This window comes from Dermatophagoides pteronyssinus, unplaced genomic scaffold (genome assembly GCF_027571235.1).
Source record: "Dermatophagoides pteronyssinus isolate colony J.1.1.1.1 unplaced genomic scaffold, Derpt_VIB-CSIC_2022.12 sq0023, whole genome shotgun sequence".
In the NCBI taxonomy this organism is placed as follows: domain Eukaryota; kingdom Metazoa; phylum Arthropoda; class Arachnida; order Sarcoptiformes; family Pyroglyphidae; genus Dermatophagoides; species Dermatophagoides pteronyssinus.
This window is the reverse complement of record NW_027461547.1, coordinates 57,206-70,674: the sequence shown is the minus strand read 5'-3', so window position 1 is coordinate 70,674 and position 13,469 is coordinate 57,206. Positions and strand designations below refer to the sequence as shown.

The window sequence follows — 13,469 nt, the reverse complement described above, 5'->3', positions numbered from 1 at the left end:
ATCCGATCGTAAATTATCGCATTTATTATTCATTTAATATTAGTGTGTCATCGTTTTATTTTCTGATTGAATTTTTTAAAAAGAAATCTTTTTCATTAAAAAAATTTATGGTAATGTTTAATGTAGTTTATTTTTTTAAATGTAATTTTTGAAAAATTCGATGACAAAATGAAAATATAGATGTCCACCTTTTTTCTGGAAAAAATTGCTTCAAAGTTGGAAAACGATTCTTATTATAAATAGCCGGGATTGTTCTAATGACAATATATAGACACAATACAGGGTGTTTTCTCTTTTTTCTATAAATTATGATGCACTTTGACCACCTAGAAGACCACTCATCGATGATGAAGATGCCGGTGGATTCTGTTTTAGCTGTAACAATATTGAACGCATACGCGATGTATCACGTGTATTTCGTGATGTTTTAGGATTAAAATCACACATTCGATTAATCTTTTCCCATGCTTGACCATTGCTAGCCGGTTGTTCATTGTCACGTTCAGCTATCCATTCTTTTTCGGCAGCTCTAAAATTTTTGCAAATGCCACACACACACAGTAAAAAAAATAGAATTCATTAGTTAATTAAAATTCAAACTTTTCAGGTAAAAAAGCTCATGCAAATACAAAATAAGGAATAAAAATAAATAGAAATCATAAAGGAAAATGGACAAATAATGGATGTGCAAGCAAAATTTTCGACATTAAAAAAATTTAGCAATTAAACTTACTTGCTATTTTCTCTAGAATAATAATCATTTTAGTTTTTTGTTTACAAAAAAAAGTTAGTTTAAAGTTGTGTTTGATAGTAGAAAAATGAAAAAATAACCCCAATAATGATGGAAATCAGTTTTTAATGTTTGGATTAATCGAAATAGAATGAGAAGAAAATGGATGAAATAGAAGAAAAAGATTTTGTTTGATTTTTTTAGTTGGAAATTATCATCAATTTATAAACAAATAACAAAGTTAGTGGAAAACATTATTTGTTTCAAGAATGAATATCTATGACAAAAAAATAGAACATACCTATTCTGTTTTTTAGTTTTTTCCACTTCTTCATGATATCTTTTATACCATTCTTCTAATTCTTTTTTAGCCTGTTTTCTAAGTTCTTCAATTTTTTCCTTCTCTTCTTGATCTTTAAGTTCAAGATTTTTGACATGTTGTTCACGCCATCTTTTTATTGATTCTGGTTCTTCAGCCGGTATGATTGGTTGATTCATCATCATTGATTGCGGTGGATCGGCATTGTTTCCAGTTGTTGATTTTTCTAACGATACTTCCAATATGCCATTAGAAAGATTATCAATTTCACCATTAGCTGGTTGCGATTCATTAAAATCGCCATTTAATTCTATTTGAATGTTCAACAAAATAATAAAAACGAGATTAAAAAACAATCAAAAAAAAACTTACTGATATCATCGGAATCAAACAAATCATCATTTGTTGATGATGGTAATGTTGCTGTTATTTGACCATCTTTATTAAAATCATCATCAATTTCACCAAGAACAGATTGTTCACGTGCAAGAAATTCAGCTACCAGATCATTTGATCCCGTTACAGCAGAAGAATCAGTAATTTCTAAATCGGACATTTTAGCTGATGATTGATTTTTTTTGAATAAATAGATTTATACGAAACAATTGTTTAAAAAACGAAACCTATTATGATGATGATGATCTAAATTAAAAAAATGGGCGTTATATTTTTATCAACAATAAAAAATGGATAAAAATTTCATTCTCTTACCTTTATGATTTGAATCGATTAATAATAATTATAAACAAGGGATATAAATGAATACTTTTGTTTGTTTTTTTTTGCAAATTTTCACTGGGCTAATAAAAGTGTTAGGTGTTTTGTGATTCCAATGACTCAACAGAACAAGAAAAAAAAGAAATGAACAATGATTCAATATCAAAAACAAAAAGTGAAAAAAAAATCCGAAAACTTTTTGATTATTAATAAAATTATATTTACAACAATCGTGAGAGGAGAAACGCAATTTGGGTTAAATATTTACTCAAATGTGTTTTACAATCAATTTATATTATAATTTTCAGAAAAAAATCCTCAGATCACTAAGAATATTGATGAATTGAATATGAATGATGATGATGAAGTTTAAAATTCAAGACTATAATTTTACAATACAATTTTTGTACAATTCAGAATTTTGAATGATTGATTGATGATGTAAAACATTAGCGGCTTTTTTTCGGCTTTACTATGAGATTCTAGGCGTTACTATGAATTGATAAAGTGACAGAACACTAAAAAAAAATGAATTGAGTTTTATATACTGGTAATGTAGTGAAATGAATGTGTAATTTTTTTTTGTTACTGATTGTAATTGACAATTTGGTCGATTGTTGAAAAAAATTTCAAAAAAAAATGACAACAGGACAACTAAACAGCAATATTCAATGATGATGATGATGTTGAATGAATTGAAAAAAATAAAGAATCATTCAAAGTTTCTTCTGATAATAATGTGTATGTTGTTGCTCACATTATAACATTGATGATGATGATGATGATGATACGATTGAAATACGCAAACTCAAAACTTTAACTCATTTTGTTGTTATATTCAAAAACGACATAATCAAAAATTTTTTTTTTCAATTTCAAATCCATAGACGGCGCCATCAGGATTGATACGAAAAAAAAAATTTGGTTTTTTTTTTCCCGATAAAGTTTTTCGATGATAATGATGACGAACAATGAGATTTTTTTTTCTTAGCCGAAACAAAAAACATGACTGTTAAAGTATATTATTATTCTTGTAAGATCCGAAAATGAAGGAAAAAAAGATTTCATCATCATAGGTATATGGTTAGCTGTCAATCTTGTTGTTATTAGTTTTTTATTATTATTATTTTCTACGCTTAGTTTTTTCATTGCTTTTCATTTTGGTTTCAGGTTTTTATTTCACTCTATATATATCGTAAACCTTGTCAGTTTTCAGTGGAAACATTATGATAAACCCAAACCACAATTTTGTGAAGTTTGTGAATTTCATTCATTCATTCATTCATTATACTTGGCAAAACATATAATAATCGACCTAAATCTCCAATTTTTTTTTGTCCGAAAAGAAAAATGATTTCATTTTATTCTATTTTTCTTGAAGACATCAAAAATCTGGTTTTTTTTGTTGCTCATTTGCGTTTTTTTTCTTGGCCTATTCGTTTGTTTTCTGTCATGTTTATGTCATGTCATGTTTGTTATTGAGAAATACAGAAATTAAAAAACAAAACCAAAAAAAATTCATTGATGAGGTCAATGAATTATATTTTGCTTCTTTTGAACGAATCAATGAGAAAGAAAAACTTATTATTATTCACTTAGTTGGCGATCATCGATTAGATTTTTAATCAATCCATTTATTTTATTTTCAATTTGATGTGGCCAAGTCTTTTTTGGATTTCTAAATCCATTAGATCGATTGATTGATCGGTCAGAAAATTTTTTTTGCTTCTCATTCACATCATCTTTATTCAATGGGAAAATGAAAATCTTTTTTGTTCAATTTCCGGATATCATTTCAATTGTTTAAGATTTTTTCCAATACATTTTTCTTTCAATAGTTAGAAAGTGTTATTCATTGAACAATCTGGCTTTCGTTTTCTTATATTTGTTATACGAGAAAAAAATCAATTTATCATAACGATTGTGATAATCGGTTTTTCGCCTTTAAACATCCGATTTAATCCGAAAAAAATAATATTATCTTCGCTATAAAATTTTCTAATTGAAAATCATTTCAACAAAATTAAAACGAAAAAAAATTAATGATCAAAATGATGTGTTAAATATCTTTATCCACTTAAATAATGATGTTGATGTGATTGAAACATTCAAAAATTTTCGCTTTATCTTTATCATGATTAATGATTTATTTGTTCATTCGGATAATCATCTATAATTAAAGGTTTACCACTTAACTATTAGTAATCTGAAAAAGAATTCAAAGAATTCAAAACATGGTGAAAAAACCTAAATTTACATTTTCTGCAATACCTCCAAAAAAAAGGTCATTTATTATTGACCTTAATTATGACTGAATAACATTTCATAGAATTGTGACATTTCAAAAATGTTTTTTTTCACATCAACAAAAAATATGAAAAACTGAAACACCATAAAATAGAACATGTGACATTGAATATAACCATACTGATTATGATGATAATAATGATTATGGCGTGATGAATCTAATTCTATGAACGATGTTTTTGATGTTTCATTATTATGTTAGCATCATTTTTTCTTTTGTCGGAAAATCTGAAATTCGGGATGTCATCATCATAATCATAATCGATAATGCTAACGATGATGATAATAATCATTGTATAAGGAAAATTGGTTGAAAAATATAATCTCTTCTTTATTTTTATACGATAACAATTGACCGAATGAATAATAAATTTTTTGTCCATACAAAAAAAAGGGTATTTTCATTCAACAACGGATATAATTTTATAGTTGAAAAAAAATCCAAATAATTTTTTTGTGGTTGGTCGTTAAAAATAAATTTAATCGGATGAGAATAAGCGTTAGTTGTTCTTTCTTTCTCATTCCAATTTCTTTATTATTCCAAGACTATTAAATATATTTATGGCTATAATAATCATTATCATAAAATAACACATTATTAGATGAAAAGGAAAAAAAATCCTTATCTATCTATTCTATCTATTCAAATAATTTAACTAGGGATAATCGTTTTTATATGGAAGAAAAAAAATCTTATTACGTTTTTTTCTTAATTTTTTTGTTGTTGATATGAACACAATCAACAAATGATATTATTATCATTGGTTGATTGAGAATTTTGAATGTCAAAAAAAAAACAAAAACAAGAAAAGAAATATTCATGGGTTACGCCTTTGAAATTGTTTGAAAATGAAGCACAGAATTCAAAAACTTTTTAGATTCAAACAAGTGAAATCGTATGACAATAGGAGATACATATGAAAAAAAACGTTCTTATGCTAGGATCATTACCATATTCTCGCGAGATTTTATATTCTTCAAAAGAATTTATCATTATATCGATAGAATTATAATGAACCGAAAAAAAATTCTCAAATAAAAAATCCAAAGAATTTTTTGTCAAAATATCCGTGAAAATATGGTATCCTTTTAATAGAATGAAGAGACGTAGTAGTGGCAAGAGTATATGTGGAATTATGTTTTTTTTTGAAAAAAGATATCAACAACTTTTTTTTTGTTTGTGAAAAAAAGGTGGTGGCTATCCTCACATATTTCTCTTTTTTCCATCATCATCAATATTTGTGGTTGCGTCGTTTTTTTAATGTTCGACGACGACGACGACGAAAACGATAACATCAACAACAACGACGACAACGTCTAAGGTAAAAAGTTATTCATTTAAACAGTGTTTGTATACAGATGATGTGATATTTCATAACGAAAACAATCGACAAACTTTTGGAAAACATCAATCATCGCCAGTAATCACAGAAGAAAATTGATTAATATTATGAAATCAATCAAATGAGTCATAAAATTCAATGTTGCAATACAAGAATTTGTTTTCATTTTTTTTTATTTTTATCAAACGTGTGTCTGTCATTCATCAGGTGGTGGTCATCAACATCATCGAAAAATTTCATTGAATCGACTTGAACATTATGAGCTTTGATTTTTTTTATTAATATTGTCCTTGTGCCTTTTTTGTTTGATTGATGATTGTCTAGATTTTCTTCTATTTTTATATTAATTCGCTATTCATCGTTATTCATTGTCACACATTGCCACAGTAAGCAGACAAACGAAATTCAATATCATAAAAGACAGAGAATATCTACATTTCTTTTTGGAAACAGAAAAAAAAATCTATTAAAAAATTTTCAAAAAAAGGATCATTTATTGAAACCTACGATAACTATATGTCCAAATTTGGTCATTCATAGTAAATATCGAGAAAAAATTTTTTTGATCTGTTCCGAAAAAAAAAGTTTTACGAAAAAAAAGGTAAACAAATATCATCGTCACACTCAACGATAGCAACGATGGATTGCAACAATTTATGAATTTTGTTTGTTTTTTTCACAAAAAAAAATTTTTTTTTCAAAAATTTTGTTTTATTTGTTTTTGTTTGTTTGTTATGTTTAGTGTGTATTGCGATAACAAAATATCATCCGTCCAACCAAATCATTTCGTTTCTACTTATTAGCATTTTTAAAATTAAATACTGCCATCATATATAGTTTTTTCTTTGCATTTTCAATAATTCTAATTTAATGAATTATGGCTACATTATCACCGTTTATTAAAACGGCATCATCATCATCATCATCGATGATTGTAAATCATCGTGGAACGATTACGAAAACATCACCATCTGGTCGTCTTTCATTATTATCCAGCGATATTGAAGAAGATTTAGGTATACTTGATTTGAATGCACCGGAATTCAAATACATTTGTCGACAAGAATATTGGCTATTAAATGATAAGGAATATAATCCTGAAACAAATTTTTCCTATGATATTGTACTCGAATGGATTAATGGCTATATACAGATAAAATCTGATGATGAATATAAAAAATATTTTCATGTTTCCATTGACAGCAATAGTAATCTTCATCATTTTCGCCAGAATTCAGCATTATCTTCTTCAGATTCTTCTAGAAGCCATTTGACTCCAAGTATGTTTTTTTACCTTTCAATATTAAATTAATTATTTGAATTTTCATTCATGATTAGTAAATGGCTATAATCGTTTTGATTATCTTACAAAATCATCGTCCGTATCACGTACGGCAACCATAACAAAACGAAAGATTGAAAATAATAATTTTAATGATAATCAATTCAATACTCCTACCAATTCATCATCGATGAACAATGATAATACTGTACGTTATGGTACTATAACAAAAGGAACGATTTCACGCCCATTTCTCAATAACAATAATAATAATAATCGTGAATTAAATCGAACGTTTGGTCTAATCGAATCAAAGCTGAAATTTACCGAATCTTCCACAGAAACAAGTTCTGATAGTAATGGACAAATAATTACATCAAATGTTTCTACTACTCCTACCATGATTGATAATCATCTGCCGATTAATACAAATACGATAACAAAGACAAATCGTCGTATATTGAATGTTACTTTGGATATTGTTGGTCGTAATCATTCAAATATACAACAACGTTTAGAATGTGATCCTGGCAATACTTCAACATCCGAAACGGATAACAGTAGTGATCTAAATCAGGCCAATAATTTAATGATAACTTCGGATGATTTGGTCGAAGAATTTGGCCTTTCATCTGATAGTGGTCTTACCGACAACAATGATTTAAAAAGACCAACATTGAATCGTACGTTTGAAATGAACACGGAGCAATCGAATCTTATCGAGGATAGTAATGATGAGAATTATAGGAATATTGTTGACAGTTATAACCAAACATCAGATACATCTGATAGGAATTTTCCCACAATTTCTAGAAATAATACTCGTACTTTGTTATTGAGACGTGAAGCAAGTCAAGGACAGATCAACAACAATAAAATGAATAATATAAATGATCGAACTATAAGCAAAACGCGACAATCAATGAAACAAGTAAATCTGGTCTCATCTAATGATGATCTGCTTAATTCTGACTGTTCAACATTATCTCTGAGATCATCAACAATGTCTGGGGGCCGTAGTGAACCTAATCTATTAGATGCACAAAAACGTACAACAAATGGCTCAGCACCATTATCGGTTCATAGCATAAAGTCGAAACCTCGACTATCACAGATACAGGTGATCAATGCACCGAAATTTCAGAGTCGCCTAATGGGTCCTACTGGAATAGCAATCTCTGCTACTAATGGTAGTCGAATATCACGAATTGCACGTCCAACCGCAAATGGTGTTTCATCCCAACCATCATTGGTAAATATTCGTAGCAGTGGTATTCCTGGAAACGGAACCACTGCCATAAGATCTACCAATAGCTTTGGTAGTATGGGTTCGATACGTGATCAACAACTACTTCAGAATCATCATTTTCAACAACAATCAAATCCATTTCAAATTCCACGCGCTGTTAGCCAGGTATGTTTTGGTTAAAGGCAAAATGATTTACATTTATGATCTATGTTTGCATGGGATTTTTCTTAATGCATGATAATTATGAATTCCTAATACATTATAACATGAATGGATATATTTGGTTTTTCTTCTGTTTTTACTTCTATTCTTGTGAAAAGCACTAATTAAAAATTCTCTTTTAATACTCTTGCTTCCTGTTATAACTTTGTGTGTTTGTCTGTATCCTATTCCCTTTACCTTGCCATTGTTTTCTCATTTCTCTCTGAAAAATTTGCATCTAAATATGTGTGGCGCACGAATTTAAATATTGATAAGATTGAGATGAGCAATGATGATGATGGTCAACAGCAGCAGCAACAACAACAACAACAAGATTTGAATGGTAATGATGTTCAACAACAACGATTAGGAATGGGATTGGATCGAAAGTCTACATTTCGTGTAACTAATCGGCCGTCCTCATCATCATCATCAGTGACATTGATGACCATTACAACAATGTTTGATGGACAACAATATTCAAATCAAAAACCAGTTAGGAATCATCAACAAACAAATAATCATTGTAATTCAAATTTGAATGTGAATCATTTTTTGAATGCATCAAGTGGTAATCAAAATCAACGGGAGGTAGATAATAATGTAAATCATCATCATCGATCGTCATCACCATTATTGTCACGAAATTCGAAATCTTCACATTCTAAACAATCATCGATTATAGTCAGCGAATCCACTATTCCACATCGCTCATCATTTATATTCAGTGAAGGTTCTAACCATAATAATAATCATATTTGTTCTGATCATACTAACAACAACGACATCAACAATGGTGATAAAAACATCGTTACATCATCACGGATACCTGGGTTGATGAAAAATCCATTATCATCATCTTCAACATTTAATAACGGCAACAATTTTGTCATCACTGCACCAACAATGGCTAATAGGTGATGCGCTTAATTTTTGTTTCCTCTTTTTAACATCTTTGCTTTTCCGCTACAATCACACTCATCTCAGTATTATGATATTTTGATATAATCATTTGAGTTAATAGAAATTTTTATGTTTTAATATTTTTTTTCTAACAACAATAGATTAAGCATCCCAGTCTATGGAAACAGCAAGGAACCATTACAACGGCCAAATTTAATCAACAATTTCGAACAAATGCCAAATCAAATAATAGACAACCGAACATTCAACAATTGCATGGAATCAACACACGTTTTGGTAACGCCAATGGTGAACACAGGTAAATCAATAAATCCATGTCAACAGCCACAACAACAACAATTGAATCGCACAATATTAACCACCACTGCACATCATCAACCACCAAGAGGTTTCAAGATTAATAGTTGTAATGGATTGGAAGATAATTCATGGCAAGATGATTGTTATTGAATGAATGAAAAAAAAAATCAACGATCAAACTAGTCTTTCTAATAATTTTTCAAACAAATGCAATCGCGGTGATGTGATTGATGTGCGATTTCTGTAAAATCCAAATAAATGTCTACTAAATATCTATATACTAACTACTACCCCACCATTAATGCTAATGATGCTGTTATTGTAATTGATTCATCGATTGAAATGAATAGCAATATTTTTATTATTTTCTAATTATAAATTTTTCTTGTTTTTCGTTGTTGAAATTGTTGATTCATCATCACACATATTGATGGCGATGATAATCATCATCAAAATTGACCTAAAAAATGCAACATTTTTTCTCCTTCTCTGTTTGATCATGATCATGATGGACGATATTAAGGATTGTTGAGATTTAATCTAATTATTAATGGAAAATTTAAAAAAAATGTTTTTGTAGCCATTGGGCGCCATCATCATTCAGTCATTTAGTGTTGATCAGTCGGTAATCATCATTATCATTGAAAAAAACCTGGTTTCTTTTCTTTCTAATAATCTGTTCAATGGATCATTAATGGATAATATAGGATTGAGAAAACAATTTTATTTTTATTTTCGATCAAATCACAACAATAACATTGATATATAATTATTGCAAAATAATTGCCATTTTTTCTGTGTAGGTAGATTCAAGGAAAAAAACCTTAAATAAAAGATAAGAGACATCAAAGTTAAAAGCTCGCAAACATTGGATAATTGGGTGTGGGTGTGTTTGTGTCAGGTGAATGGGGAGGGGGAATTAGTGTGAACACAATTTGAATTTGCAAACATATTATATGGGCTAGAAAACAAACGGCAAACAACATTGATGAATAGTTATGTAAAACAATCTGAATAATAATGATAAATTGGTGCTTATTCATGGTGATGTTCCATTTTTTAAATTAAATAAACAATGTGAGGTGCTTGAATTATTATAGATTTTTTAGGCAGTTAAATAAAATAATCTATTCATTCATTTATGATTCAAAACCGATGATTTAAATTTTGATGTTAATGTTGATATCAATGCTGGTTGTGTTGGTGAATGTTGTGGTGTTGAACGATCACTGCCACCATCATCTTTATGATTGATTTTCGTAAATAATGAACGATATTCATCTTGACAATAGATCCAATCAAATACATCATATGCAATATCCAATGGTAAGGGAATCTTATCCGGTTGTCGGCCAAATTCTTCTAATTTTGATAAAAGTTGTTCATCTGATTCATAGATGTATTGGGCTATTATTCAAAACGGATAAATTCAATTAGATGATAAAAACCTTGGTTTTGTGTTCGTTTGCTTGCTTACCTGGAAATATTTCTGGATATACTAGACGTGATGGACATAATGGATAACAACCACAGTAGGCAGCCTCAAGCCTAATAACAATGAAACAAAAATAAAATCATATGATCAATTGATAAAACTGTTACTACTATCTATTTTATTCAATCAAAATCAAAATGACTACCAAATGGACATTGACCGACATTCGTGATTGAACGACGATCAATTTTTTTTCCTGTATGAAAATAAATACTAACATTGAGACACCGAAAAATTCATGTAACGCAGTCGATATGCAACAATTACCGCTGGCCAATACATCGTAATAATCTTGATTGGATTCAACATAACCCCAATGTACAATCTGTTCGGCTAAACGTGTTTTAGCTTCAACAAATATCTCTGTTCAAATCAAATGTCAAGATTAATATTAAATCAATAACAGGATCAATTCAATTCAAAAATTTCTCACGATTATTCAATTAATTTCGATTAAATTGAAAGATTTATGAATGAATGTAATAATACAAAAGTTATACTAACTTGGTATCTCCGAATAATTTTCACCAAGAACCGATAATTTAAATGGTATTTGTCGTTCTTCTTTCAATCGAAACAGAATGTTAAAAAATGCTTCCGGATTTTTATCATGCTCCCTTAATAATCATATAAAAAATAAGAATTATTTTGTGAGAAAAATTAAAATTTTTTTCCATTATGCATAATACCATCGATGTGGCCAAATGATATGCAAAATTTTTTTCTCACGACGCTGTGCATGCATCAATGGTATGTTATTGAAACGAATCGGATAATAAAGTATACGAGATTTTTGTTCAATACTGTAAATCATTTGATCGATATCTGGTGGACGATAATCGGGCATCATTTTTAAAAATGTTCGTATATTTCCAATGAATGATGTACGATTATATTTTGAATTGAACACAATCTTATCGGCAACCAAACTGTTAATTAGATCCGTAGATTTTATTATAAGCAAATGATGATCTGAATACATACCTTGAAAGTATTTGATTATAACCATATTGAAAATCTCGTTCCTTATGATGTTGTATTGGATATGCTAATTGATTTTCATGAAAATAAATAATTTTGTAAGAAATGCGAGCAATGTCCGGCCGTAGAGCAATTAATTCGGCAAGATTTAAAATAGATGATGTGAATAAGACATCAAAATGTTGATCAGCATTATTGATAATTACACGGGACAAATATAAAGCACTGGTTCTTGATCGCCAATGCCATTTTTTACCCGTCATTTCGACTAATGTGAATTTGAAACGTGGCCATTTTGATGATTGTGATCCTGTTGGAAGTTTTGATGGTTTATTCATTGATGAATTTGCACATACTTTCGATGTTGAATGATTCGATTGTTGTGGATTTTTATCATTATTTATTTGTTTAATAGGATTATTATGAGGCAATGTATGGGCCAACACTGAATCATAGTCTACAGATAATGGAAGCAATGTTTCAATGAATCGTTTATGTGATCCACTATAAAATGGTTCAATTATAAGAATTCTTCGTTCAATCATTAATGATGGCTGTTGTTTTTTATTGGTCATTTTTTCTGGATATACAATAAAAAACAACAATTTCTATTTTAATCTCAATGATCAAAATGTTTGAAACATCCGGGTTAATTTGTCTGTCAATCACAAACAAAGTCGTATACGATGAATTAGACAAAATAAAAGCCGAAAGAAAAAATCGTACTTGAACTTGATACTATAATTCAATACAGAACAGATGAGATAATGACAAAGAAAATCTGTATTTACTATTCACTATCATCATCGTTTTTGTTTTTTTGATCATATCATCATTGTTTGCGAAATTGACATTCAATCTTCTTGTTCGTATTTGTATGAAAACAACTATTGTGATGATAAAGATGATAATTTTCGTACACAACATTTAAAAACAATATAGTGAGAAAAAAAGAAATCCTCACACTGTTTTATTCGAAAAACGAACAACAAAGAAAAAACATATCTTAACGTATCATCTTTGTTTTGTTGGCTGATTTGTTCGAATGCTCCAAAGAGATTCAAACAAGAATCGAATCTAGAATTTAAAAAAAACGGATAAGGAAAAGAATGATAATGATGGAGAGAAAAATAATATTAATATCAACAAAGCCACACACACACACATTAAAAACAAAAGCATCGATTTGATGCCAAAGTTTAATGACTACATACCATGAATTTGATCATAAACGATTTTTAGCAAAAAAAAATGACAAGCACAAAAACTATATTTAGAAACGGCCGAACAACTGCAGTTGATTAAGAATTTTTTGTTATAATTTTTTTCCTTCAAATAAAACAAAACCATATGCATTCATTCATTTAAGATGAAGGCCATGAATTTGGTTGAAAAAAACGAGGCAAAAATTTTTAGGTTTTGTTTTGTTTTATTCAGGAAATTTTTGATACAATAACCGAATGGATTTATTTCGGAAATTTTAAAACAAACGATCGTTTAGCATACACATATGTATCAGCCATTGATTTTATTTTATTTATTTATTGTCTTTTTTATAATCACTTAAATTGAAAAAAACGGATTTTGGGATGTTATTTAGATTATATTTTTTCTTAATCAA

At 28.8% G+C, this 13,469-nt stretch overlaps 3 protein-coding genes and 1 long non-coding RNA gene across 6 annotated transcripts; 1 reads left to right on the top strand and 3 right to left on the bottom strand.

Annotated features, from left to right (window-relative positions):
- Position 1: 1 nt before the first annotated feature.
- LOC113792117 (clathrin light chain-like) lies at positions 2–2,465 on the bottom strand. Of its 3 annotated transcripts, none has more exons than XM_075823086.1 (6): positions 1,992–2,465; positions 1,761–1,885; positions 1,422–1,691; positions 1,032–1,359; positions 734–745; positions 2–529 (listed from the first exon to the last, which is right to left on the bottom strand). In XM_075823086.1, exons 3-6 carry the CDS (start codon positions 1,603–1,605, stop codon positions 307–309), a joined length of 747 nt encoding a protein of 248 aa, XP_075679201.1. In that variant the 5' UTR covers positions 1,606–1,691; positions 1,761–1,885; positions 1,992–2,465; the 3' UTR covers positions 2–306. The 3 variants fall into 3 exon arrangements, with proteins under 3 accessions (XP_075679201.1, XP_075679202.1, XP_027197811.1); XM_075823087.1 differs by having other exon boundaries at positions 1,761–1,849; XM_027342010.2 differs by lacking the exon at positions 734–745 and having other exon boundaries at positions 1,761–2,460.
- A 2,813-nt stretch (positions 2,466–5,278) lies between these two features.
- LOC113792043 (uncharacterized) lies at positions 5,279–9,776 on the top strand. The gene is made up of 5 exons (XM_027341911.2): positions 5,279–5,395; positions 6,159–6,696; positions 6,755–8,112; positions 8,425–9,065; positions 9,213–9,776. The coding sequence occupies exons 2-5, from the start codon at positions 6,294–6,296 to the stop codon at positions 9,520–9,522; spliced, it is 2,712 nt and encodes a 903-aa protein (XP_027197712.2). The 5' UTR covers positions 5,279–5,395; positions 6,159–6,293; the 3' UTR covers positions 9,523–9,776.
- On the bottom strand, positions 5,411–6,163 carry LOC142645797 (uncharacterized). The gene is made up of 2 exons (XR_012846853.1): positions 5,924–6,163; positions 5,411–5,855 (listed from the first exon to the last, which is right to left on the bottom strand). It is a non-coding gene; the product is annotated as an uncharacterized LOC142645797 (long non-coding RNA).
- A 300-nt stretch (positions 9,777–10,076) lies between the features above and the next one.
- LOC113792045 (tRNA-queuosine alpha-mannosyltransferase) lies at positions 10,077–13,379 on the bottom strand. Its single transcript, XM_027341913.2, has 7 exons — positions 13,063–13,379; positions 11,852–12,925; positions 11,557–11,796; positions 11,372–11,484; positions 11,086–11,230; positions 10,850–10,920; positions 10,077–10,779 (listed from the first exon to the last, which is right to left on the bottom strand). The coding sequence occupies exons 2-7, from the start codon at positions 12,421–12,423 to the stop codon at positions 10,508–10,510; spliced, it is 1,413 nt and encodes a 470-aa protein (XP_027197714.1). The 5' UTR covers positions 12,424–12,925; positions 13,063–13,379; the 3' UTR covers positions 10,077–10,507.
- Between the last annotated feature and the right edge of the window lie 90 nt (positions 13,380–13,469).